This window comes from Kryptolebias marmoratus, linkage group LG6, assembly GCF_001649575.2.
Source record: "Kryptolebias marmoratus isolate JLee-2015 linkage group LG6, ASM164957v2, whole genome shotgun sequence".
Lineage (NCBI taxonomy): Eukaryota > Metazoa > Chordata > Actinopteri > Cyprinodontiformes > Rivulidae > Kryptolebias > Kryptolebias marmoratus.
Genome location: NC_051435.1, coordinates 3,865,527 through 3,891,045, shown reverse-complemented (window position 1 = coordinate 3,891,045; position 25,519 = coordinate 3,865,527). Strand labels below are relative to the sequence as shown.

The 25,519-nt window shown below is 38.0% G+C and overlaps 3 protein-coding genes across 15 annotated transcripts in view; 1 reads left to right on the top strand and 2 right to left on the bottom strand.

Moving 5' to 3' along the window:
• LOC108244293 (obscurin-like protein 1) overlaps nt 1–3,715 on the top strand; it is a 35,503-nt gene extending 31,788 nt beyond the window's left edge. For all 12 annotated transcript variants that reach the window (XM_037975984.1, XM_037975987.1, XM_017430363.3 and 9 more), the window contains one exon: nt 1,565–3,715. In XM_037975984.1, coding sequence (XP_037831912.1) covers nt 1,565–1,588 — 24 coding nt within the window. In that variant the 3' untranslated portion in view covers nt 1,589–3,715. The remainder of the gene's footprint in view (nt 1–1,564) is intronic.
• A 654-nt stretch (nt 3,716–4,369) lies between these two features.
• LOC108244280 (protein FYV8-like) lies at nt 4,370–15,925 on the bottom strand. Its single transcript, XM_017430348.3, has 6 exons — nt 13,135–15,925; nt 11,786–11,887; nt 7,827–7,883; nt 6,854–6,946; nt 5,782–5,967; nt 4,370–5,684 (listed from the first exon to the last, which is right to left on the bottom strand). The coding sequence occupies exons 1-6, from the start codon at nt 15,712–15,714 to the stop codon at nt 5,556–5,558; spliced, it is 3,147 nt and encodes a 1,048-aa protein (XP_017285837.1). The 5' UTR covers nt 15,715–15,925; the 3' UTR covers nt 4,370–5,555.
• A 6,080-nt stretch (nt 15,926–22,005) lies between these two features.
• Nucleotides 22,006–25,519, bottom strand: part of spegb (striated muscle enriched protein kinase b) — a 40,013-nt gene continuing 36,499 nt past the window's right edge. For both annotated transcript variants that reach the window (XM_017430361.3, XM_037975995.1), the window contains one exon: nt 22,006–24,686. In XM_017430361.3, the coding sequence (XP_017285850.1) occupies nt 24,431–24,686 (256 nt within the window). In that variant the 3' untranslated portion in view covers nt 22,006–24,430. The remainder of the gene's footprint in view (nt 24,687–25,519) is intronic.

Genomic DNA, 25,519 nt, shown 5'->3' with positions numbered 1-25,519 from the left:
TGGTAATACTGACTTCAACCACTAGGTGTAGATAACAGTACAGTTTTAAACTTGCTCTTTGTGATTGTGACAAAATATCACAGTTATAAGATGTTACCAGAGGGAAAAGTGCATTCTTCAGTAGCAGAAAACATGCAGCAGTGATTTCTCTAAACTATCAGACATTGCTACATAAAGTGCCCAAATAAAACAGCTCTCAGACTTATTCTACGTGTCCTGCTGAAATGCCTGACTTGGCAGCACACGTGCAGCACATAGCACTAAATGCATGAAATGATTAAACCAACAGGGTGCCGCATTCTGTAAATAATCCAGGGTGTTTATAGTCCCACTCTGTCAGAGGGTATGTAGGTCACACAACCCGGAGGGCACAGCCACAGAACCCTCTGTGCAGGAGACGTCACTATTTTTAGTTTTAATATGTTGGCTTTAAACTAAACAGGAGTTGAGTTCAATCAGCTGACCCAGATAGTGAACCTGTCGTAATTTCACTTGCCTTTAAACTCAGACGGTTTGCAGCACAACTCATGTGGAGCTAAAAACAATAAACTATGGTTTAGTCTTGTGTTTTGTTTGAATTTAGGAGGAATCTTCTGCTCTGAATTAGAAACTAAAATTGAACATTTGATAAAGTACACAGCAAATAATTGTGCTCTTTCACTGCTTTGGGAAAATGCTAGTTAATTATAATTTTCTTAGCATTCAGACAAATATAATAAAACAGTTTACATAAGAAACACTACACATTATCACAAATACAGTTGCAAGTCAAATAAGACCTTAAATAAAATTTAAAAATCATATGAATCTTGTTTTTTACATTAAGATGTATATATTAACTGTCAATATAAGGAACAGATTATTATTATGTTCAATCACATCTTCTAAGTTTACAGTTTGTAATTAAATGATTGTATAAAAAGACTTATTAACATTATTTACATAGCAAAACAAATAAAAGTCATCGCAGGGCACTGTACTAAAACATACATTATAAATCCCATTATTATCACAAATGATGTCAGTAGTAAATGATAATTTGATGATTTGATGAATTACTTGGCAGTGACTTTGTTGGATGTACAAAAAAGACTGAAACTTGGTTATTAAAGATAAAAGAAGCAGAACACTAGGAGCAAAACGCCAGCTAAAAGCTACAAGTACAATGCGTATGAACAAATTAAAGACACATAGATAAAGATAAATACTTTAAAAAGTGTAAGAGTTACAAAAACCAAAAGTTATAGCACTTTATTTCCTGAATGAGCCGGACGTTCTGATATACGAACGGCTAAAATAGTACAAAGTATGGAGAAGGAGTTAACGGATAATAAATAAATTTTAATGGAAAAAAATAATACTGTTGATGCTGAATCAGAAATCACACAATAAGCTGTTTATCAATGAGTTCAAGTCAGGAAGAAATTCATTGCAAAAATAAAAATGTGGAACTTGTTTTTATTTGCTTTTTTTCATGAGCTTGTATTTATTCTTTTTTTTTTTTTTAATTAACCTCATTAAACCATCCACCCTTCAGTTTAATTTTCTCTGCTTATCTTCACAGGTAATACCTGAAGGGAGGCCCTAATCTGCCGTTTCCTGACTGACAGGAATTATTATTCTGATGCTTTGGAGATGTAGCTCTGACATTATTAATTTCTTTAAATAGTGTCTGTAAAGTGGTTTAAACATGGTTGGGGCAGTTTGTCATGCAGTGAATGTAATTGTTTCATAACTGGCCTTGTTTTATATGTTACTGACGCATGTTTATGAAAAGGTTCTGTTCTTCTTACAGAAACTGCAGCTTCAGTGTAAATAATGCCCCGAGTTAAAGTGTTGATTTGACTGTAACCGGGTTAGAGAAGCTTATTCTAAAAGGTGTATATTTGTGTTAATAAACAAATGATTAAGGTCCTGTAAGAATAAGTCAATGATCAAGTTCACTTAGTTCATTATAAGGAGTTTTACAGTTTGACTAAAATTTTTATATTTGTAAAAATCAATTTACAATTATAGGAAAATTCCAAGTTTTTTTGTTTTTTTTCTTGGAGGTGGTGTTTATTTGGAGTAGGTAGCAGTAGTGTGTATCTTACCTGCAGCAGACAGCAGTCAGAGTGATGTCAGTTTGGAGAATCTTGCAGAAGAGTCAAGTTAACAGCAGCTTCACAACTTAAACTGAAAGGTTTTATTCAAAACTTTCCTTGCAGTTTAAATAAATCTCTACTGTTTCTATATCTCATCAGTTTGACATAAAACTGTTGTTTCATTGCCTCTTTTTTCCACAAATGCACAATATTTGTGTTGCTTTGCTAATTGTGTGCACCGTTGCTGCTAATTTCTAGAAATTATTCCATCTCTCTCAAACCAACAGCCGTTTCTCTGTATAACGTGGCTCATACACACATTTCCAGAAAAAAGGCTTCTGTCTTTACTTTTATGGTCACCTGATTTCACTGTCTGCAGTTGTTTGTTTGAATTAGACTCAAGCACACGTGTGCACTTTGCTACAGATTTGCAGGGACTTGATTTCCACCAGTTTAATCCCTAAATAACACATACAGACAATAATATTAAGTAATTAGAGAAGAGAATGTGCTTCTTGTCCTGGGAAGATGAAAAGACAAGAATCTGTCGTTAAGGCCCCTTTACTCAGTATGATGTTCCTGCTAAGCTCTTCATAACTTACGTAATTTATTCGAACCTGGAATATGAACCTGCTATTTTATGTGTTCACAAAATGCTATCCCATGCCCTCATTATGCTCTAAACACCCATCCTGGCATGACTCTCTTGGACCATGTCAGGATGCAGCTAAGAAGATCCCAGCATGCTAGCTCAATGCTAACGCCAAGCGTATCATATCTGCACGAGGTTGGTACAATCATGGTTAGACCTCGGCATAAGGCCAGTGTGACCGGTCCTTTTCCAGGTGTTTATTGATCGAGCCACGTCAGCCTGCACATCGTTAACGTAGCAACACAAACATTGTTCAATTAAAGAAAAAATAAATTAACATAAACAAGCATTTTATGGAAACGTGAAATTTTGAAAGGTTTTGTTTTAGATGTCAGAAATTTGTTCTTCTCTGTAGATGTTAGCTTGCCCCCTCTCTGTTTCTCCAAACTGAAAGCTGCTGTCTGATTCAGGTAAGATACTGACTGGGCATATATATTCTACACAACCCCACTCAAAAACAATGAATTGTTCCTTTAACCACTCATGGGATGTTTTCTGACTGTTTACATGTTGAATGTAGCTGTGGTGTTAGACAAGAGAATTATCAAGTTCAAATTTAAAGATTTTTTTTTTCTAAATAATTTTGTTTTTTAAAGAATCTCAGAACCAGAAACGACTTATAAATTCTCTACAAATGCAACAAACCTTGACTTGTTCTTTGTGTAGATTTCCTGTAGGCCAGGAGAATGGTGTTTATGTGGCTGTTCCATAACAAATACAATATTTGTCCTTCTATCAAAGATTCATTAAATATAATTAAAGTCTGCCATCCTTTAGTCGCTGTATAAAGACAGGGAGAGGTGGGGTGGTGGGGGCTTCTGTTGTTTGTTTTGATGAAAAATTGCAGCAAGGGGCTTGTAATGTAAATACATTGGGCCAAAAATTAGATGATTGAGCTCAGCAGTAAATTGAAATATACTTGAGCGCCCTGAATACTAATCAGGGCATTGATTAAATAAAGTGTTTTGTTGAAAAAGTCCTTGGTTTGCTGTTTTCTGTCAGGTTGGGTGGAGACTGAAGTGAACCCAAGCTGTAGACTCATGTTGAAGTTCAAGGAAAAGTAATTTATTTTAAATTAAAGAAACTAGACCCAAACGTGAAGCGAAACTCGAGGGACAAAACATGAAGGGAACCAAACAGAGCATGAAACAACAACAAAGCAGTCAGAACAGGAGATGACGAGGTTTTAAAGACAGACATTAATCAGGAGAAGTGGGCACAGGTGAGTGATTACAACCTGGATCAGGTGAGGATGGGCATGGCAGGAAAACAAGAGATAAACTGAGGAGACATGAATAATGACAGGATTACAAAGACACAAGGAGCGAAAACAAAACAAGACAAACAATTTACAAAATAAAAGAAACAATAAACCAGAACTGAAACATGAACCAAAAACATAAAAACATGACCTCAAATCCTGACATTTTCTTATTTATTTGTTTCTTTTTGCAAGCTTTTCTATGCTGTAAAGTCCAGCACTGAAGTAAATTGTGCACTGTTTAAATAAAACTTGCTTTATTTATGCAGGGATTTTTTATTTTTCTAACCTTTTTTTCTCCTCTATCCCATATTTCTCAACAGAATTTTGCTCTTATTTGATCCAGTGACTTTATGGAAGTGACAGCATTAATGTTTTTTTTAAAAAAGTTTAATCATCTTTCAAAACATGATATGCTTTTTCACAAATTGAATAACATTTTTTTTGTTAAACTAAAACCACCAATCTCATATACACAAACACACACACACACACACACACACACACACACACACACACACATCAGGAACAACTTTAAAGCTGAATATACAGATAAATAATGCATTACACTCATTTCCAATAAAATTTCACATGAAACAGCTTAAATTCAAGTTTAACAATGAGAGGCATAAATGTGTGCATTAAATCCAAATATATCTAAGACGTTGTTGGAGATTAAAGCCTCCAGCTTTGTGCATTAAACAGAACAATCCACTGTGTCGGCCAAAACAGCGATAAGAATAAAGCAGAAAAACATAAAAATTAAAACATATTTAAAAACATTAATCAAAATGATTGCATTAAATCTTGATATACTGTATTACCAACATATGGATTTGTTTCTGTGTAAAACAGATCCATATTTTACCTGTAGAATTATCATTTTTAGTGGTGTATATTACTAATATACACCACTAATATGATATTAGTACTTTAAACTATAAATGATGGATGAAAGCATCCCTGACCAGCCAAAACCTAACGCCTTAAAGTATAACATTATTTAAAGCTGTTCGAACTGTTTATACAACAACAAAAATAACACTGAAAATCAAAAGATGCATTGAAATGAACAACATATTCAGTTCTAAAATGTACATTAAATGTCCAGAGTTATTTGTGAGTAAGTTTGGGGAATTAAAGATAAATTATTTTCTGTGTGAACATGTTAATATTGCGGTGCAAATGCTACATTATACTGACATTAAAATGACTGATGGTGGTTCATTTATTGCAGACTATTTGTAGAGCAACTGTTCACACAATCTAGCTTTGCGGCACACTTACAAAGGTCAGAGCTGTCACATAATGACAACAACACACTGTCTGCACTGCAAAGGGTATCTTGAGAGGCCTTGTAATCTCATGTTAAGTCTCTGTTTCACATACCAAAAATAATGGAGGGATTTATCCAACATGCTGTAAGTGTGTGAGATATTTTTTGTCCTTTTCATTTCTTTTTTCTTTTTTTAAAGCATGGTCCTTGTAGTGGGAAGCACTGTGGAGCCTGTGGCTCACCAGCCTCCGTGGCCCCATGACGACAAAAATCCTGCTCCTGTTAACTTGAAGTCCTTTCCATCTTGAGAATATCATAGATGTTGTCCTCTTTGCTAAGTCTCTCAAAGAAAGGGATAAGATCGAGGAGCTCCGTGTCTGACATGTCATCAAACCAGGAAACTACAGGAACCTGCAGGTTCAAAACAACCAGAGCACAGAGTGAGAAATCTGACTCACAATACCATTTCAATGTGACCTATTGCAAAGAAATGGCTATAAAAACTTACTGCGTTTTCTGGGTGGAAGATGTATGAGGCCGGGGAGTTGTCTATGATGATAACCTTGCTGAGGTCTCTTCCTAAACGGCTCAGATCTTTAACGTAGTTCCCTTTGTGGAAGACACATGCCTCTCGGAAAAGTCGGCTCTGGAAGGCCCCACATTTATCCAACAGGTCTGACACAGGATCTGCGTACTGCAGTGAGAGGAAATAAAAAGTTGTTATGTTTTTGACAAGCTTGCCACTAAAATGTGTCAGCACAGAAAAAAAAATGAGCTCAGGGCATGTTTTTTAAAACAACAACAGGGTGGCACTGTGGTGCAGTGGTTAGAGCTGCCGCCTCACAGCAAGAAGGTCACAGGTTTGTGTGTGGAGTTTGCATGTTCTCCCTCCGCATACGTGGGCTTTCTCTGGGTACTCCGGTTTCCTCCCACTGACCAAAAACATGCAGGTGAGGTTAATTGGTAACTCTCGTTGTGGGTTAGAGTTATAGGTTGTTTGTCTCGTTTGTCTCCATGTGGCCCTGTGATGGACTTGGGACATGTCCAGTTTGTCCCCTGCTTGTCACCCAATGACCGTTGGACATAGGCACCAGCTCCCCCATGGCCAGGAAATAAAAAGCATTTAAACCAAAATGGATGGATGGATAAATGTTTGTGATTACCAATAATGACTGGGCAGAGGCTCCACACTGTTTAGCTAAATGTTAGATGGTAAAATCTACTAGCTCGGTATTGTAAATTTATTTTTAGAAAAAAGGCCACCCATAAATCCCATAAAAAATAGGCAAAGTCTTCTCTAACCCTAAGATATTCCCTCAATTTTGCATTTGCAAACTAGTCACAGCCCAGTGAGATACTACTTTAACCATTGTGGACCTATCATGAGTTCAGGAGAACCCACTGTGATCTTAATAGGTGCCTAAAAACCTCAACAAAACCCTGGTGAGAACATTCAAAGTTGGAGTTTTTTTTATGTTTAAGTGAGGCTAAGTGTGAGAGTGACCTGTTTTAAAACAGAAAGTGTCACACTGAACTTAGATTATAATTGTCAAACTAATATTTTGGGGCTGAAAACAAACCTTGGACAAGCTGGCAGTGAACAAAACGCACTCAAACAATTCCCCCATCCTCTTGAGAAATTCATCAACGTGGGGCCTCTTTAGTACGTACACCTGGATTCAGACACAAAAAGCATAGCAGTGTCAGAAACAATATATGATAAAATAAATACTAAGGCAACTTTAGGTTTGTGGTTTGACAAATCTCATTTACACACATTTACCAGACTCAATAATGTACATGAAGGTTGTGTCACTGAAAGAATTTGTTAAAAAAGGCTTTTTTCTTTTGCTTTTTAATTTAATTCTTTATATCTAGTTGCTGGCAGCCTTGTTTCTGAACCAAGTCATCCAGTAAAGGCTTTCCCCACTTTTACAAGCCGATCCTGGATTACTTGAAACAGACGCAGGCCGTTTTTTTTTTTTGTTTTTTTACACTAAAGCTCCTCTGTCTTCTGGAAGACCAAACACAACAGACTGCAGTTTGAGTTTAAAGCCTGCAGGGAAACGCTGGCTGCCACTGAGCACCAACTGAGCCGGGTATAATATGAGATACAGGTTGAGATTGATGGCCAGTATTTCTGAGAAGCCTGCCAGGCTCTCCTTATTCTGTCAGGACACTGAAATAGGCACCTGCTGCTTGGAGCCATCAACAGAGAGGACTACAGCTCTGTCAGGCTGATGGAACAAGAATTTTTACTCGTGTATTTTTTATATTGGAGAATTTATAGAGTTCATAAAGAACATACTGTACAATCCTGATAAAGCCAGGTGTTAAATATCACAGATTTAGCTTTTTGAATAATAATTTGGACAATGATGGAGGATGCAAACAAAATGGGCTCAGTAAAAAAGAAAAAACTGCTTTTTTTCTGTCATTTTAAATATTCTAAGCCTAAAATACTTGTAGAAAGTCTGACAAATTTTGATGATTCTTTAGAGTTAAAGAAGTGCTCCAGGAAATGATAATTTATAAAAAAAATCAAGTACCTACCTGGTGAAGTATTCCTTCAATTTCAACTGGAATGATAAAATCTGCATTGTTCAGTGGCTGTGGGGAAAAAACAGTAAACAGTTAAAAAAAAGGTAGAAACATTGTTTTAAATGTTGTTTCTAATAAAAACAAAAAAATCTCTTCTCAACAAATGAAAAAGTTGAATGTAATGAAAATAAATATACATTAGTTCAACCTGTTTTAAAACATTATAAGGAATAGAATGGGATTCTAGTTACTGAATCATTAAAACATTATTTAACACATTGGTTTTGTCGTATTCACATGCTGTTTAATGCAATGCTACGAGGTAATGCAAGAAATAATTATTTTACTAGCCAAAATAAAATGAGTTTCTAATTAAGTGTCATGTTGCTTGTTGCTTTAGGTAAAGTTCTGCATCAGCAGCTTTAAAATATATCAGCCTAAAGCAAACCCCAGCTCAAACTCAAACTCAACATTTTTCAGCACTGCCACATAAAATTCATTTAAATTATGATTACAGCTAAGGTCTTTTGTGTTTTTACCAAGGTATTAAATGGGCATAAAAAGTCATGTTTCCGTTGTATTATGTTGTTATTTTGTAGTGTTATGTTATTATAATAATCCTTTTATTTTAAATCCACTAAAATACATAAATTCAGCACAGATTTACCTCTCTAATTTTATTTTTTGAACTTTATCACTAAACACAAAAAAAGTCAGTATCTTTTGGACCAACTCCAATGCATTGGACAAAAGTCATCGAATAATGCATCTATTAATATAAACAGATCTGAATGTCCATCCATCATTCCTCCTATCTGTGATTGGGTTACAAAGACAACAAGTTCAGGGGGGAAACTCAAACATACTACTCCCCAGCGACACTATCCAGGACCTCCTGGGGGTTCCTAAGGCAATTCTCAGCCAAAGAGGATATATAATTTCTACAGTGAGTTCTGGTTCTGCCCTGAGGTCTCCTCCCAGCGGGACGTGCCTGGAAAACCTCCAGAGGGAGGCAGCCAAGAAGAATCCCAATCAAACAGCTGAACCACGTCACCTCAGATGAGGAGGGACAGCAGCTCTACTCCAAGCTTCCCCGGGATGATGGAGCTCCTCACTTTATCTCTAAGGCTGAGTGGAGGAAGCTCATTTCATTCTCTTCTGCCCGGGATCTTATTCTTCTGGTCAATATCCACTTCTCATGATCATTAGTGACAGTTGGAACATCGATGGACCAGTAAATTGCAAGCTTTACTATTTGGCTGAGCTCCTTCTTTATTACGGCCTGAGCAACACCCTCATTACTGCCCTGATCCATCTATCCATGTCCCGCTCCATCCTACACTCAGGAACAACAGCCTGAGATGATTGAGCTTCTGGAGACAAAGACTCGATACCAGTCCAACCTCTGACTCCCATCCCAGCTGCTTCACCTCAGTGCACACTGAAGGCCATGAAAAGATACGTGAAGTCTTTTAAAAGTCAACTAAACTGAAATAAATGAACAAGAGCATGCAGTCAACTGAAACTACAAAAACAAAAACCCATCTGACAGGGACTGCCTATACTGAGGTCAAATAATGATCGAAGAATTCAAATCATGTGATCAGCAGAAACAGGAAATGAACTTAACTCAAACGCACAAGGGGAAAACAGTGATGTTCAAGAACGAAATAATAAAGCATGAACACAAGAACCAAAATCAAAACAAAAGACAAAGTGTATAGACTGATAAATCCACTGGTGGATCGGTGTTCGCCTTCAACCTCTCTAGCAGCGAGGCGTGAACATCTGTCATGTCTTGCTGATCAAAATAGCCGCATGAGCTTGGTAATAATTTGGAAAACCATTGTCACTCAACACAGTCCACCACTGCATTCATAAATGTGGTGTGAAACTTTATTACGGAAGGTGGAAGCTGTATATCAACCCTGTGCTGAACTGCTGAAGCCTTCTTCGGGCACACGCTTGGCTCAAATGGACAGAGCGAATGAAGACATGCTCTGTGGTCCGACTGGTCCACATTACAGCTGCCTTGGGGGAGATTTTTCCTCCATTTGGACTCAATCACCAAGAATACCAGATTGTTTTTAAAAAAATGTCCAGAGCCCATCTGCTTCACTGGCTTTCACCTATAACCAGCTCCTAATCTGAGTTACCCAATGCTATTCTTAGTTTATTTGGGAAAGCAGTAATTAGTTTTGTTTATCTCATAGAAGCTGTCCTTCTTTACACACAGCTAATGACAGTATCCAGTGATGTGCTGCAGGATGGTCGAATGAACACAACCAGCACAATCATGACATTTTATTCCATTTTCTGCAAAATAATTTATATTTTGAAATTAAATCAAAATATATTCATTTGTCTTTAAATTATAGCATTTAGTAATCTTTTTCTTTATTAACATTAGACTGAAATCATTACATTTTGGACCATTTTCATAATAATCTATATTATTTGGCAGTTCTATTTTATCTCCTTTTATTTTAGTTTTAGTTCACTTTCAGTTCATGAGACCGGCAGCTTTCCTGTCTTTTACTACTTGTTTTAAATTGTAAATAAAGAAGTCCAGGGTGGTATGCACTGTAACACATAACAATGTGCATCCACCTCGTTCAGATTAGCTTTAAGCATTTCCTCTCCAGTTCACGTCCAACCAACTCTTAATGGCAGCTGCAGTAATGAGTGATAAAAAGAGTTTCAGTTTCTGTGGTATATTAGAGATGAAGTTAACAAAGTTTGATCTTGTTTACACATGTCTTATATCAATATCCAGTAACATCTTCTAGAGACGGTCTGAGACCTGAGAAGGACTACACAGCATGTGGCATTCATTACATAATTAGTCATGAAACAGGAGCCTTGTCTTTTGGTGATGATATCATCATCCACTCAATGCTACTGTAAAAGGAATCAAACTGAATAAAATATATCCAGGTTCTTACAGAAAGAACCGTAAAATGAGTGTGTTAAAAACATATCACCATTATTATTATGGCATTTATTTCAGAATGCATTAGTAGTTGTTAATTATCAGTCACTTTTCTCTGTTCAGAATTAAATTTTATGTATTTGATGAATTCATGGCACAAGCAAAAGTTTTCTTTGCAACTCAGGAAAGAAGAATTGTTTATCATCAAGCTAATTGGTTAAAAATCACACTGATAAAACTATTGGGAACATGTTTTGTGGACAAAAACAGAACATTTCACTTTGAATCTTATTTGTCAAAATCGGAGGGAAAAAAGGCTCCAAGTTCCATCACAAGAGCTTTTGTCAGTGGTAGCATCATGGTGTGGGCCAGAGCAGGTCGCAATCAATTATGGAAAAGAGGAATTCTGAAATACACAAGTTGATTCTACAGAATCTTGAATATTGGGAGAGCTGTCTGTGAACTGAATATAAAAGGAATAAGCTCATGAAACATAAAGTAACATCTCAGAGTTTCATGTGAGCCAGTTTGAGCTTCACTGTAGTGAGGAAGATATCACACTGATGTAATTTCACTTTCAAATAAATAAATGACCAAAACACATTTGTGCATAATATTCTATATTATACACATAATATGAATTCCTGAATGCTATGAGTCTGACTTTTATCACTTTTGGTGTTCAGTTTGGAAAATGCCCGTTTTTCTTTTCTTTGAACTTGTAAAAAAAACCTTAAAATAAAGAACAAGTTATGGTTTTAGGATGGATTAGAAGTGGGATCGTTTCTGGTCTTAGAGGCAGAATTTTTTGGATGTAAGATTTGCTTATTGTTTGTTTTCTTTTGAGTGATAAATGTCCATATTTTTCCTCAAAACTGTTGATCTAAATAATAATTTAGATATTCAACATATACTGACAACATGGACAGTATTACTAAAGTAGCATCTTTGGAAAAAAATCTTTTCTGTTAAGTGCATCCTTATTTTATGTCCTATTACTACTATAAACACTGATCATTACAAGTACAAGTCAGCTTACCTTAAATGAACTATGAACTAGAGTTTCATCCAAATCTATGACGACGCAGATCTTCCCTGGATCGTCTGATGTCACTTCTGACAGTAATGGTTTCACTGGAACCTGAAGACAAACAGAAAGTTAAGACCCAACGCGCTAACAATGGTAAATAGCTTTTTAATCTACTAGAAGATGAGAAATGGTAATAAATAAATGACTAGCACTCCTAGAAGGAATGCACGTTGCCTGACGGTTATTGTGACAGTTTAACACAAAGAATCTCTTATGCTGAGAAGTTTTGGTCAAATCTAGAAAACTGTTTTCTCCCTCAAAATATCAAAATGTATGTGTTGGGTATGACTGTCAGCTGCTACTGCATCAAGCTTTGGATCAATCTCAGTTAAACCGACCAAGGTTTACGCATTTTTATGTTGACTAAAATCTCTTAAATTTGGTCACCTCCTAAAGTTAATAATTTGTTCATGTGCATTCAGTGATTAATCCTGAAATTTTCATGAACATCTATCGAGTGGTTCATTAAATATTTTGCAAACAGTCAGACTTAGTTGACTCAAATAGTAAATGGCAAACTTTAAAAAACAGATTTTGCCCATCAGTTAACACTGAGTATGTGTTGGGAGTGATTTTTTGCTACTAACATACCACATCTTACCTCAGTATCTGTAAAAATGAGTTATAGCTATTTTTTGAGTTTGCTAAGGTTAATTAGCTGTGGTGACCATTTTGAATTGCGTTCACTCCAAAATTTAAACAGTTGTAGATCTGTATTCAGTGATTACGTTCTGAGAGTTTCAATAAAATTTGTCTGTTCTTCAAGAGATATTTTGCTAAAAGAAAGACACAGACAGACAAAAACATTATTGCCTGCCGTTCTGCTTTTGGCAACGGACAATAATGAAGGCTAATTAAAGTATAACATTAACACTGACAGAAAACACCAGCTCAGTGTGCTAAGAGAGAGTGCTTCAGGTCCCACATGAGAATGACTGTGTTGTGTTGTTTCTCTGAGTGGTTACAAGAAACCCTGGATCCTACAGCTGCTGCCATGTTGATGGAGCATGTAAGTATCACTGCATCGTGTCTCCTCCTTCAACAAGTACTCAGTGATCAGGGCTTGTTAATGTGATTCAGTTTCTAAAAACAAGCTGGAATGACCCAGCAGGCTGCCTGTGACACTAATGCATGTGTTGGACTGAGCTGCCTCGCGAACATAATAACAGGGCCAGGCACAGATCCTACAATTGTTCCCTCCCATGTAAAAAAAACCCAGAATGAGCAGCTTTAGCTTGAACCAGGATTTAGTGTTAAAGCTCATGTATTTGCTGTTATGGCGCAGAGGCATAAAATACCTGTTGTGTCGGTGGAATGCAGTACTCGCATTCGCAGAGCTCAATGGATTCATCGTCACTCTGCTCCTCGTCTGAATCCCTGGTTTCTGTGGCTTCATTAGCAAGCTTTGAGACAATGCTGTGAATGATATCAGGAGGGGGGCTTATTTCTGATGAAATTTCATCAAGCTCACACTTATTGTCACATTGTTCATTGGGTGTATTTTCCACAAGAGTAATTCCACATTTGACTGATTTGCTCCCTTCCGAGCAGACCTCCATATCCTGTAACTCAGTCTCTCTCAGAGACGAAGAAGCATCCTTATTCTCATTCTGAGATGTATCCTCATCAAATGTTTCACCACTTTTTTGTTTATTTGAATGCCCATCCCATATAAATCCTTTTAAGGCTTGTTTCCCAGACGACTGAATGCTTTTGATCTGATATTTGTAGTAATCCTCAACATCTGACTCAGAAAACTCTCCACTTTTCTCCTGATCTAAGAATGCCCAATAAGGGTCCATTTCAGAACATGCAAGAAAATCATTCTGTCTTGGATTGGGCTCATCTGTCTCATCTTCTTTAAGATCGGCACTCATTTCTGTATCATCTGAAAGAACAGCATCGCCAGTGAAATCACAGTTCTTACTAGCAGAGGCTTCATCCTCATAAGCATCACCTTCGACTGAGATTTCTTGGGCGCATGGTGCAAACATATTCTCCTCATTACCAGAGCACAAGCACTCCTCTGGTTCTTTGTCTTGACCTTCAGAAATGGGGCCTTCAAACACAAAAGCTTCACCATCAACACAGTCTTCATCATCCTCTGCCTCCTCACTGTTCTCTGTGTACAACAGCTCAGATTCTTTTTCTTCAGCATCATCTTTTGTTGAGCTTGATTCTGATCTTATGGTACAGTCATCAGACTGATTCTCTGAATTATGAGACCCATCTCTCTGGCTTGAGTCTTCCTCATCTGTGTCAAAAGTTAAATCTTCAGAACGTGCATCATCATCATCTACATTTAATTCAGATGCATCTTCAGATTGTACAATGTTATCATGTATCTTGATTTCAGCTTCAGCTTCGTGACACTCATCATTGCCGTGTGTGCTAATTTCTTCTTTTATGTCTTCCAGTTTATATACAGTTTTGTCACTACACCTCTGGACCTCCTCCTCAGGATGAAGACGGTCATGAATGTCTCCCCCATCGAAGCAGGAGATGTAATGTCTTTTTTGAGTAAACATGTGTCCGTAACTGTCTGGAGTGTCAAACAAATCAAAGAAATCCTCAATAACACTGACAGTTAGTGTTGTCTTTTGTTCATCATCACTTCTGTTAGAATGTTTTTCTTCGTTGTTCTCTTCGAGAGATTCCCACTGCATTGGCTCATCACTTGAATCTTCCTGAGCTCCTTTGTCAGATTCCTCTGAATCAAAGCAGGGGTCAGAAGGAAAACTGTCATCAGGACACGTCTCAAAGGATTTGGTTTCCACAGAAGAGCCTTCTGAGAAATCATCTTCCTCAGGGCAGAACTCTACACTGTCTCCAGAGTGGCATTGTTGTGTTGGCTCATAATCAAAATCATCATTTCCAGAAAACTCCTCAGCATCTGTGGATGCGTCTGTTTCAGAAGTTTGCTCCGAGATTTCTTCTTCTGTGTGGAAATGCAGCTCTCCAACATCACTTTCGTAGGGGACATCAGTGAAATCAGCTGTGTCTTCTTCATCACTGAACTCCCCTTTGTTTTGTTCGTCTTCATAGATCTCATCTTCCTCATCACCATCATCATCTGTGTATTCCGTTTGAGTCTGACTTTCATCACATTCACAGAGTTCGGCAGCATAGTTCAGTGAATCCACTGAATCAGAGATGCTCTGTGTTAAACCTTGCTCCGAGTCTTCTGTTGACCCGTCCTGCTCCGAGTCAAAGAAGTCGCACTCTTGATCTGAGAGCTCATATTGTTGCAGTAACTCCAGCTGATCTGCGCATTCAGGTATAAAAATAGACATTCCTGACTGCTCCAAACTGCCACAGTTTGCCTCCAATTCATCCGGCTCAAACTCCGAAGACTCTGAGTGTTGATCAGAAGGTTCACATTGCGGAAATAATAGCAGGTGCTCTGGACCGTGTTCACAGCAATGACTGCTTTCGGAGGCTAAGCTAAGATTAACACGGTGCTCAGAGGACTTGGAAGGTTTAAAACACTCACAGTGCAGAGTACATTCGTCAAATAGTTGGCTTAATCCTGCAGTGTCATCATCGAGGGTTTGATCTGATTCAATAAATCCATTAGTTGTAGAGTATTTCTTGAAACTCTCAGGGTGTCCATTGCAGTGTGTGCAGGATTCAGACTCCTCTGTGTTCAAGTTATCATGCTCTAGACACAGAAAAGGAGGGTCCATTTCTCTGTCGACGCTCTGCTCAGTGTATTCCACAAGGACCTTTATGCTCAGTTCAGTGTTTGCCTTTGAAGGACTGCTCAGACCTGCAGCTTCTGTTACTTTAGGGACGGCACATTTTTCAGTAAGAAGGGCTTCGGTAGACAGCTCCCCCTCTCCAGAGACTTTCCCTTGCTCGGAGTTTTCCAGATACATTGCAGAATTACTTCAGTCTGGACAATGACTCCTGAAAATCTTTACTCCGTGCATCAGTTCACACAGGGTCCAACTGGCAGGTAACTGTACAGCCCATCAGGAGAGAAAATTCAGAGAGCTGAGATCGTGACCCGCTGGAGAGAGTAACAGCAACAGGAGCAGCATGCACATTGGCGTGACAGGTTGTCACAACCAAAACTGAGACTAGCACTTGACTCGACCCTCCCTTTGCTAGACACCAAGCAATTTATTTTGGGGGCTTGGAAAGACGTGACAAATAACTTCTGGAATATCAAATCTCTATAAAAGGCTGAACTAAGGCATAAATCTGAAACTGACACCTGAGAACATCTCAAGCACTTGATCTTCAAACCATAACTGCTAGTAGGCATGTTGTTTTCTCAGAGAACACTCAGTTTAACCAGAAAGAGCATTGTCAATAATCCAAAACTACTGTGTAGGTGATAAATCAGTGGTTTTACAAGCACTCAGACTTGTGTCTAATATTCTGTTTAGCATCTGCCTTGCATTGGAGATGTTCTCACATGTTTTCAGTGTATTTCTAAATTTATAAAGGGCCACAACTTTAATGTATCTTCTGTAATTTCTTTGACTTGATGCTACATCTACAGTAGCTGTTCTTAGATGTCAGTGCAGCAGTCTCCAGGTCAAATATGCGCCCCTGAAGCATTTGTACCATTTCCGTCCTTCTGGTAGCTCCTTGATTGATGTCTGAACATGGAGTACTTTTCAGCACGGCCATACGTTACAGTCCAGCAGAGACGCTTCATGTGTTTCATGCATCAAACGACTGACGATCATGCTGACCACATGCTGCTCAGAAAAAGCAGGGAGGGGGTAAAAGAAAACCAATATCACACGAAAACTGAAAGATGAACCTACTTTTGACAAAGACCCTTTTCTTCTACCAAGAGGGGGTGGCGTTATTTTTGACCTAAGGAGTCTCTGAGTCTACAACTGAGACAGCAAGAGAGCCTGTGAAGAACCTTTCTGTTGTAAAGTATCTTTAAATCAAAATCTTTAACAAATTCTATAAAAACAGGCAAACAAAAAGCAGATACAATTTATCATACTATCTGATTTGTGTGGTACTGTAATTGTATTCCATCTGTGATCCTCCTTGATATTTACTTTCATTTTGACCACCAGAAAAAGCCTAAAAGATATCGTTTCGCAAAGTACTGGTGTACATTTCAGTTCATATATAGCCTGGTGACAACAGGCTGATTAATGGGTAGATTTTTTTTAAGAATTAGCTTAAGCAACTAAGTTTATGCCTTTAAAGAAAACATGGCACACACAGAAAGCAAACACAGAAAGTAATAATTTTACTAAGTTACAATTTTAATTATGGAACAATCAAGACATTTTTTGAACATATTCGTCATAGCTACCCATACAAAACAAACTGTTCTTTTAAAAAACCCTTAAATGAGATTAGACAAGAATGTTTTACATGGTGAATCATAGAATTTTCATTACAACTTTTCACCACATGAAAGCTGAAAATAAAATGAAAGGTGAAAATACAAACATAAACCGTAGGTTACTACTTTATGGTTTTGCAACAAGCACCTTTAAACTCACGTTCTATAAAATTAAATTGGTCAAAGAACTTTCTATAACAGGTGAGACATTGATTGTTCACAACCTTTCTACAAAACCCCACTAACACCAAAGATAGGTTAAAAAAAAGGTAATATGTATATCTGAATTAACGTGTTTTAAAACCTTGTTTCTTCAGATTTCAAAAGCCACAACTACCAAAGTATCACTGAAAAACTCCACCTGCTATAGTTGCAGATATGCGATCTGTCTAATGTGACACATGGAATTTATTGCCTACTACATTACATTTTGTACCATGTTTGCCAACATCTCAAACACAAGTAGAAACAGCTACTGGCACACACCAGAAAACATCCCATCAGCTGGTGTCCAGGTGATGAAAGCCAGTGTTTACAAAAAAGAAAAAACTCTGACAAATTAGGTGGCCCTTGATGGCCAGTCAGAGCTGTCAGCTGAGGCATTAGCGTGGCGCTCAGACTGGGCTAAATGTGTTTCATCAGGGCGAGCTCCACAGTGCATCTCAATCTTGTCCGCCTGTTTTGGATGTAAATGTGTGAAGAGTGTGAGAGTGATTGTCTACCTTGTTGAGCGAACAAGAAATGCTCATTTTCATGTGAATATTAATGAAGGTGTAAAAACTTAAACACAAGGTTCATGCCATACTTTTCAGCTGGATGTTTGTTTCTGGTTCTAAATGTCCATAAATAAACAAACAAAACTATCATCCCACTGAACTTTATTAATCTCTATATAAGGTCTAATATTAGTCTGACCTACTTTCAGGTCATATTCCCCATGGCTTTGTCCTGTTGACTGCTTCTTTCAGCTCTGGATTAAAGTGGCCTGCAACAATAAAGAGCTGTCCTGTTGGACAGGACATGCTTATTAGGACATAACTGTCCCTGTTCTGGCATGAACGCTTTTTGTGCATCTTGCGTGTGAAGGAACCGGACAGGTGAAGCTTGTAACTCGTTAGAAAACATCACGATGCCCGGCGCAATGCTTCATCTCATATAACACATCAGAGTGCTTAAAATAGCCTGCCTGAGGAGCTCTGCAAGAGGTTAATGATCAGATTCTATATTACATATGTGTCCCGCAGCTTACTGCTACTGAGCCATAAAAAGTTACAAACAAAATCTAAAGCAGAGAAATACTAAATTAAACTCCTGACATGATCTGAATCATCATGTGACTCAGAAACTTCCTGTAGAGATCGTTCAGACAGAATGTCTTGTTGTAGATGGCTCTTTGAACACCCTCACGTTGGAGAAACACAGTTTAACTCTAACTTGACTGATGAGCTAAGGGCTAGTTTCAGCAATGCCAAGACCAACATGGATTGCTGCCATCAGTTTTGCATTACACAGTTGTTCTGCATACAAACTGCATAATGTCAAATTGTTGACTTATTAAAGTCTTAGACTGCAAAGTCTGCAGGTTGTGTTAAAAAATAAACACAGTAGTTTGTGTACAATCTGTTGAAATCATTGATATGTATTAATAACTTGACACAGTGATGTAATAGGGAAGTTAAAGCCAAAAAGAGCTGAGCGCCCCCTGTAGGCTAGATGCAGTACATAAGTTTAAGTCCATATAAATGAATGGGACTAAAAAATATAGAAATACACCTCCAAAAATTAAATTGACTCCTGTTGATTTATATAGTCATTACCGTGCTGTTGTACTTTGAAATATTCTAATGTGTTTAGTTATAATTTATTATCTGATGCCTAAAAACACCATGACTTTGTGCAGAAGAAGAGGTGGGTCTTCCAGCTCAACAGTGCAGACTCTGGCTCCAGAACTATAAAACAGCAGTTACCATAAACCAAGACATGTTGGCTTCAATTCTGAACAATAGGAGGAGTCAAAAAGACTTTGTCCATCTTTTATATGATTGATGTTTGTAATTGTTGTATTTGTGGCTGTTCCAGTCCTGGAAAAGGTGTTATACATGAACATAATTGAGCAGTTTGGTTAAAACATAGGCATGCAGGGAAGTGGGTAATGTGTACTCCTTCAAAAGATGCTGTTAGACCAAAGTGATGAAGCATACTAAACCAGCACTGTAGTCCTGACTGCATGTCGCTAAAAATAACGTGGGAACCTGACCTGGGTCTATGTACTTCCTCGATACATTGGAATGCAGGAGTTAGTAACACTAAAAAGCAATGAAATATGGCTGTGCAAAATAAGACACAGAGTTCTTTTAACTCACGCCTGTCAGAAACTTGTGTTAATCTTGTCCAGCTCTCTTCCACATGACGTGTATTGACATGTGGGTGTATAATGGCATGTGGAAGACTATTAAATGCATTATTAAGCTGTAAATTCAACATAAAGTTTTGCAGAAGAAAGCTTGTGGAGCTGAAACACATTTTGACTTGTCAGCTTCTTGTCACATGAGTGGAAGGTATCCTGATCTGCAGGTGACTCATCTGCGAAGAATGCCCAACAAGAGACAACCGTTTCACAACTGTCTAGCACTTCCCAGGGATCCCATCCACTGGAGTCATATTTAAAGAGCAGTAAGAGATTTTCAAATGCCTTTTAACAGAGTTTTTTTTGTTAGTTTTAAATAGCCATTAACAAATATGTACCAAGTCGCACCACATTCACTCGTCAACTCTCAGTCATCCACATGTGTACTATAAGTAGGTAGCAGAAAAGTAAGATGGAAACTCTGCAGCAACAATCCTCACACGTTCCTGTCCAAGAGTCTCAGAGACTGATAATGAGGTTACAGGATTTCCAGGAGGCAGCAATGACCTTACGCCACAGCAGCATGTTTTAGCGTATGGAGCTGCAAGCGGACTCATCTGGGACCCTTTCACGCAAGGTGGGCCACCCTGTGCTTGGCTGCTTCTATTCCTATCCAGACACAGAACGAATGAAGAACTCTTACCGCCGACATTCTGCCAGTCGGACACCTGATAGTTCTTACAGTCCGACTCAGTACAACTCTCCTCTCACCCATCCAGGCACATTCACAGAAGCAAAGCTGTGCTTGGGTTCAAATTTAAATCAAGGATGTCTGAATCTGAAAACATTAATCTGCCTGTCTACAGTTTACCAGCAAATAAATAAATACAATAACTATGATTTTATTATAATTCAGTATGCTAAACCAATGTCTTGGTGTCTTAATGTCTTTAACACTAAGATCTCCCTTTCCTTTATTTGTGACCCTCACTTCTAGATTGGAGCTACACTTTAGAGCAGTGGTCTTCAATCCTGGTCCTCAGGGCCACTATCCTGCATGTTTTACTTGTTTCTCTGCTCCAACACACCTGATTTGAATCAATGGGTGATTAACAGGCTTCTGCAGAACATGAAGAGGTAATTTAACCACTGAATCAGGTGTGTTGGAGCAGGGAAACAAGTAACACATGCAGGATAGTGGCCCTCGAGGACCAGGATTGGAGACCCCTGCTTTAGTCATGACATCATGGTGTGTGTAAACTGAGAGCAGGCTGGAATGGGCTTCTTCACTTATGGGTTAGACTGTACTGCCACATTGTGACTAGGGGCTGTATTACAGTTTGTTTGCTGCTAATTTAAATGATACAATCTTAATAAATTGTTCAATACACTTTGGTCAAAACACAACAGGATCACAACACGACAGGCCTTTTATAAACTGTGGTGTTTTCTCCCAGAGGCAGAGGGAAGAAACTCTTTTTATCCAAAAATCTTCCATTTCATTCACAATTTTTAACATGCAACCATACAAAAAACAAAAAAAGAAACAAATAAAATGTGTGGTTTGATCAGTAAATTAGCGGGACATCATAGAACATGGACAAAATTAGCAAAAAATTGTGAAAGATTTCCTCATGTTCAGCAATGGCATTTTGAATAAATATGATTAAAAAAAACTTTCCTTAGAGCTCTGTAACTACAGTATATCATTCAAAGTTTAAATAAGTAACAGAGAGTTTGACTTTACATGACTGAACTGGCATTTTGACATTTTTAACAGTTTTTATATGTTTGATCATTTTTTAAGATCTTACCACAGAACTGGAGTTGATGATGACACACATTGTAACTTTTAGTTGTTTAAACTTTTTACAAACTCTTCTTTTACCCCCCAATCTTTACACTTCTTGTGTAGTTTATACATCAAAATGTGGGCATTTGTGTCTTCTTCTACTTACTGTACCTCCCACTGCTATAAGACTTGTGGTTTTCTCTTAAAATCCCCCAGAGTGCATACATACCTGCACCTAAATGAACTCTTTAAACCACTGAAGTGTTGCTTAAGGAGTGTGTTTAGGTTCATTGTCCTGCTGGAAGGTGAACCTCCGAACCGGTCTCAAATCTTTGAAAGACATCAACAAGTTTCTCAAAGAATTTCTCTACATTTTGTGCCTTTTATCTTTCTTTAAATCTGACCCATTTCCCAGTTCCTGCTGATGAAATTAATTCCCAAGACATGATGCTGCCACCACCATGCTTCACTGTGGGGATGGTGTTAAATAAGGTGTTCCTCAGGGTCCGAGACTTGGTCCATTTCTGTTTTTCATATCCATGGTTCCTTTGGGCAGTATTATCAGGAAATATGACTTAGCACACCCCATAAGTGTAGCTGAATTGTCCACATTGGTTTTAATAGTTACTGAAAAATATTATTACCTTACCTTGTAACAATGCAGACCTTTGTTTGATCCCAGAAAATGCCACACTGAACCAATATATTATGTTTCCTTTATTTTTCAGAACCTTAACACCTGTCATGCCGTTTCCATGCCAGACCTAGAAATTTCACAAATGAAAAGCTGAAGCTGTAGCCAACATAGTCACCCAATAAATGAACAATTTTAGCAAAACACGCACACGTGAAGCTGTCACATTCAAAATGAAGAAGAAGTCAATCATTAAACTACATTTTTCAAATTTCCATCATGAGGCACTGCAATACATTCACAAAAATGGTCTGATTTTAATACAAAATGTGGAGAAACCCTGTTGTCAGCTTACAAACATCTGTCATTTCAGTTTTTATGAGTGAGCAAACTTCATAAACTGCACAGACATCTATCATTCAGTGCAACTTTTCCACTTGCATGCTTATCTTGCATGTTTTCATTTAGGTTGAATGTAATTCCCTTTACGATAAGTTAGTCTGCATAGGAAAAAAATGACAAAAAGAGCTGCAGACAAAGGGCAAGTATTTATCTAACAAAAGCAATATAATAACAATAAACAAAACTAGTTTCTACAGAATAACCAATCTTTGTCAGGCAGTACACATATTAATTAAAACAAGTCACAATTTTAATGTACGATGCAGCTATATATCACCCAAAAAGACTCAGCCTCTAACTTGTGATTTCTTAAATTGATTGTATTCTTTATTAAATTACTTTGAAATGTGCAAATATGTGCTTCATATCAATGCATCTGACAGAAATCTGATGATTCACATGCTGCTCTAAGAAGTAAACATGCCTTCAAGAAGGAAGGAGGTATATATAAAAGTAGTATAAGTTTGCTATTTGTTTATAATAAAGTGATGAAATACCTGATTTGGGATCAGTTTTATTTTGGAGTCAATGTGAAGGTTGAAATATGAAAGAAAAGATTTGAGCGATCTATTTACTGAGGATCATTCCCTTCCAAGCAGATAAAGACACACTTTTCAATATTTTATCTAATTATTTAACTTATACTTGAATCAGGATCATTAAAAATAAGAAAATGTTTTTGTAGATTATGATTTAACTTAATATGCAGTCATAAACCATTTAATTTGTTAAAAACTGAATGCTTCAGGTTGCCTTTTTTAAAAAAATGTATTTTACAAAAAAAAAATATAAAACCTAACTTTGATTTGGAAAGCAGTAGTTTTGGCAGTTGAAAATGACGACTAAAATAGGAACTTTGCATCTTCGTCAGCATTCTTCCTAATCTGTTTGTTTTGTTTTTTGGGTTTTTTTTTTGCTGACTGCTGCTCATTAAGGGCACTTCGTGGCACCCCTAGCTTCACCAGTGGTTTATAAAGCAATTCACTAAATGCCTGAATAATTAAATTAATTTGCGTTTAATAAGAATCTTCTGTGTACATGTTTGAAATTGACTCTGAAAACATGTAAAGCTGTGTGTCTTAAACATCTCACACTGGTTTGGGTGGAAGAGCTTAGCTTAGCTGCTAGCTTTTCTTGTGGCAGAGCGTCCAGTGATTGTGAGTCCTGCAGGGAATATTTGTGCTCTCATCTTCAGTGTTGGAAGAAATATTTTATTTTGGAAGCTCAAAGATGGGGATCTAATCGCAAATCTTAAAAAAAAACAATAAAAAATACTCTGCTTTAAGAATTAGACAGTCATAGTTGAATAAAGGGATGCCTAAATCATTCTCTTCTTATAGCCCTTGTAAAAAAGCCACTTATGTATCTTGTAAACTTTATATATATTTAAAATAAATCAAAAGGAAAATAGAAATCCTTTCTTGAACTGCTACAGTCTTGACCATCGCTGAGCTGCTACAGCTATATAAGAGCACATGTAGCACTGAGGACAATTATCAACCACTTCAGGTTGTTGTTAATCTGGGAAACAGAATTAGTCATCAAAGTTGACTAATTTAGAGCAGGTTAGCCGAAGTTTTCCAACTTACTTTGAGTTTGGAAGTGGACTTTGTTGTGGGTTCAGGTCAATACAGTCATCCAATAAATGTACCTCTCTTGAACATATTGGTGTTATTTACACTCTAAAAGAGCCACTTTAAGCTTGTTATAGCAGGTTACGTTTTGTTGTTTCTTCTCTTATCAGAAATAAAAGTAACAAACAAGTAATAAATCTAAAGTAGAGGCAGAGTTGCAAATCTTGAGGTACTAGCTTGAAGACGGCATTCTCCAGTGTATGAAGAAAGTTCAAACTATATAAAATACAGTCAGCTTTTCAAAGTTCCTTTATGTCTGAAAACTATTTCTTCGGTTTTTGTTTGGAACCAGAGGGCAGAATTGATGCTCCTGTTGATCACAACTGCTGCTGGTTTTTTGTGAGTAAAGTTCTTCTGATGAACAACTGACCACCTTCTGGTCCAAAGTCTTGTCCTGCTCTGGGGATGTCCCCAGCCTCACCTGGGAAGTCCTGCCAACTGATGTCTGGAAGCCTGTTTTCACTGGGTGACAGGTGTGGAGGGTGACATTGGCACAGTTGGCATGGTGGGGCTGGTGGGAGTCTGTGGCGAGCTCTGGTAGGACCGAAGGAGGACTTTATGCTTAGTGGCCACCTCCTCTCGCCTGCGCTGCTGGTCTGACAAGAATTCCTTGAGACGGGTTGTTGTAAAAGTGAGAGTCTGCCGACGAAGGCGCATCAGGTATGCATCCTGTAACCAGGAGTTGCTGAAGCAGTCCTTGATGGACGGACGGGCCCTGGTAAAGAAAAGGACCAAATAATCAAAGATTTAAAACTTTGACAGCCAGAAAACCTAAAGGAATAGCTTCTTTTTTGTTCTTAAGTGGAGTTACATGGAATGCCTTTGAGCAATCAGTATCTCACCTGCAGTAGACAGAAGTCAGAGCAATCTAAGTTTAGAGAATCAGTTGGGAATATTTTCATGAAGGAATCAAGCTAACTGGAAGCAGAGCTCGTTCAGGAGCAAATTTCCACCAAGAACAGCCTATATGAGGAACTTTCACACCCCATCACTTTTACATGTGTTGCTTTTCTTTTAACCAAAGGACACGTGTTGCTACCCTGCGTACACTGTAGCTGCTAAGATATCCTACCTCTGTTCCATCTCGTTCTTCCTCAGTATAATCTTTCCCATACATGACAAGGCAGGACTTGACAGGATTCAGACTCGCAACACAACAACGAAGTTTTAAGGATTTTATTGTGGACTGGACAGGAGCGGGACCAGAGACTCTGAACAGTACACTCACGTGACCGTCATGGATTGGGACCAGAACAGGTAAGTCCTCCTTAGCTTGGTTGCTAGTTGCAGACAAGCTTGTCTGAAAGGGGCTGAGGCATGAGGGAAAGTCCAAGTACAGGCATGGGGTCATTACCAGAGAGTCAGAAGTCCGAAGCCAAAACCAGAGAGGGAAAATCCAAAGGGCGAGGTCCAGATGAGCGTAGCAAGGTCGGTAACGAGAGGTCAGAGTCCAAAGCAGTATCAGGCAAGGAGCAGGCAAGAGGCGATGGTCATGGAACAGGCTAGGGTCGAGATCAGGCATGAACGAGACGTGAACGCTGGACATTT

Coding starts and splice junctions, on each gene's coding strand:
- LOC108244280 (XM_017430348.3), bottom strand. CDS start 15,714: ATGTATCTGGAAAACTCCGAGCAAGGGAAAGTCTCTGGAGAGGGGGAG. Junction 7,884..11,785: donor TAGTTCATAGTTCATTTAAG/GTAAGCTGACTT, acceptor TTTTCCCCACAG/CCACTGAACAATGCAGATTT. Junction 5,685..5,781: donor TCTTCCACCCAGAAAACGCA/GTAAGTTTTTAT, acceptor TTGAACCTGCAG/GTTCCTGTAGTTTCCTGGTT.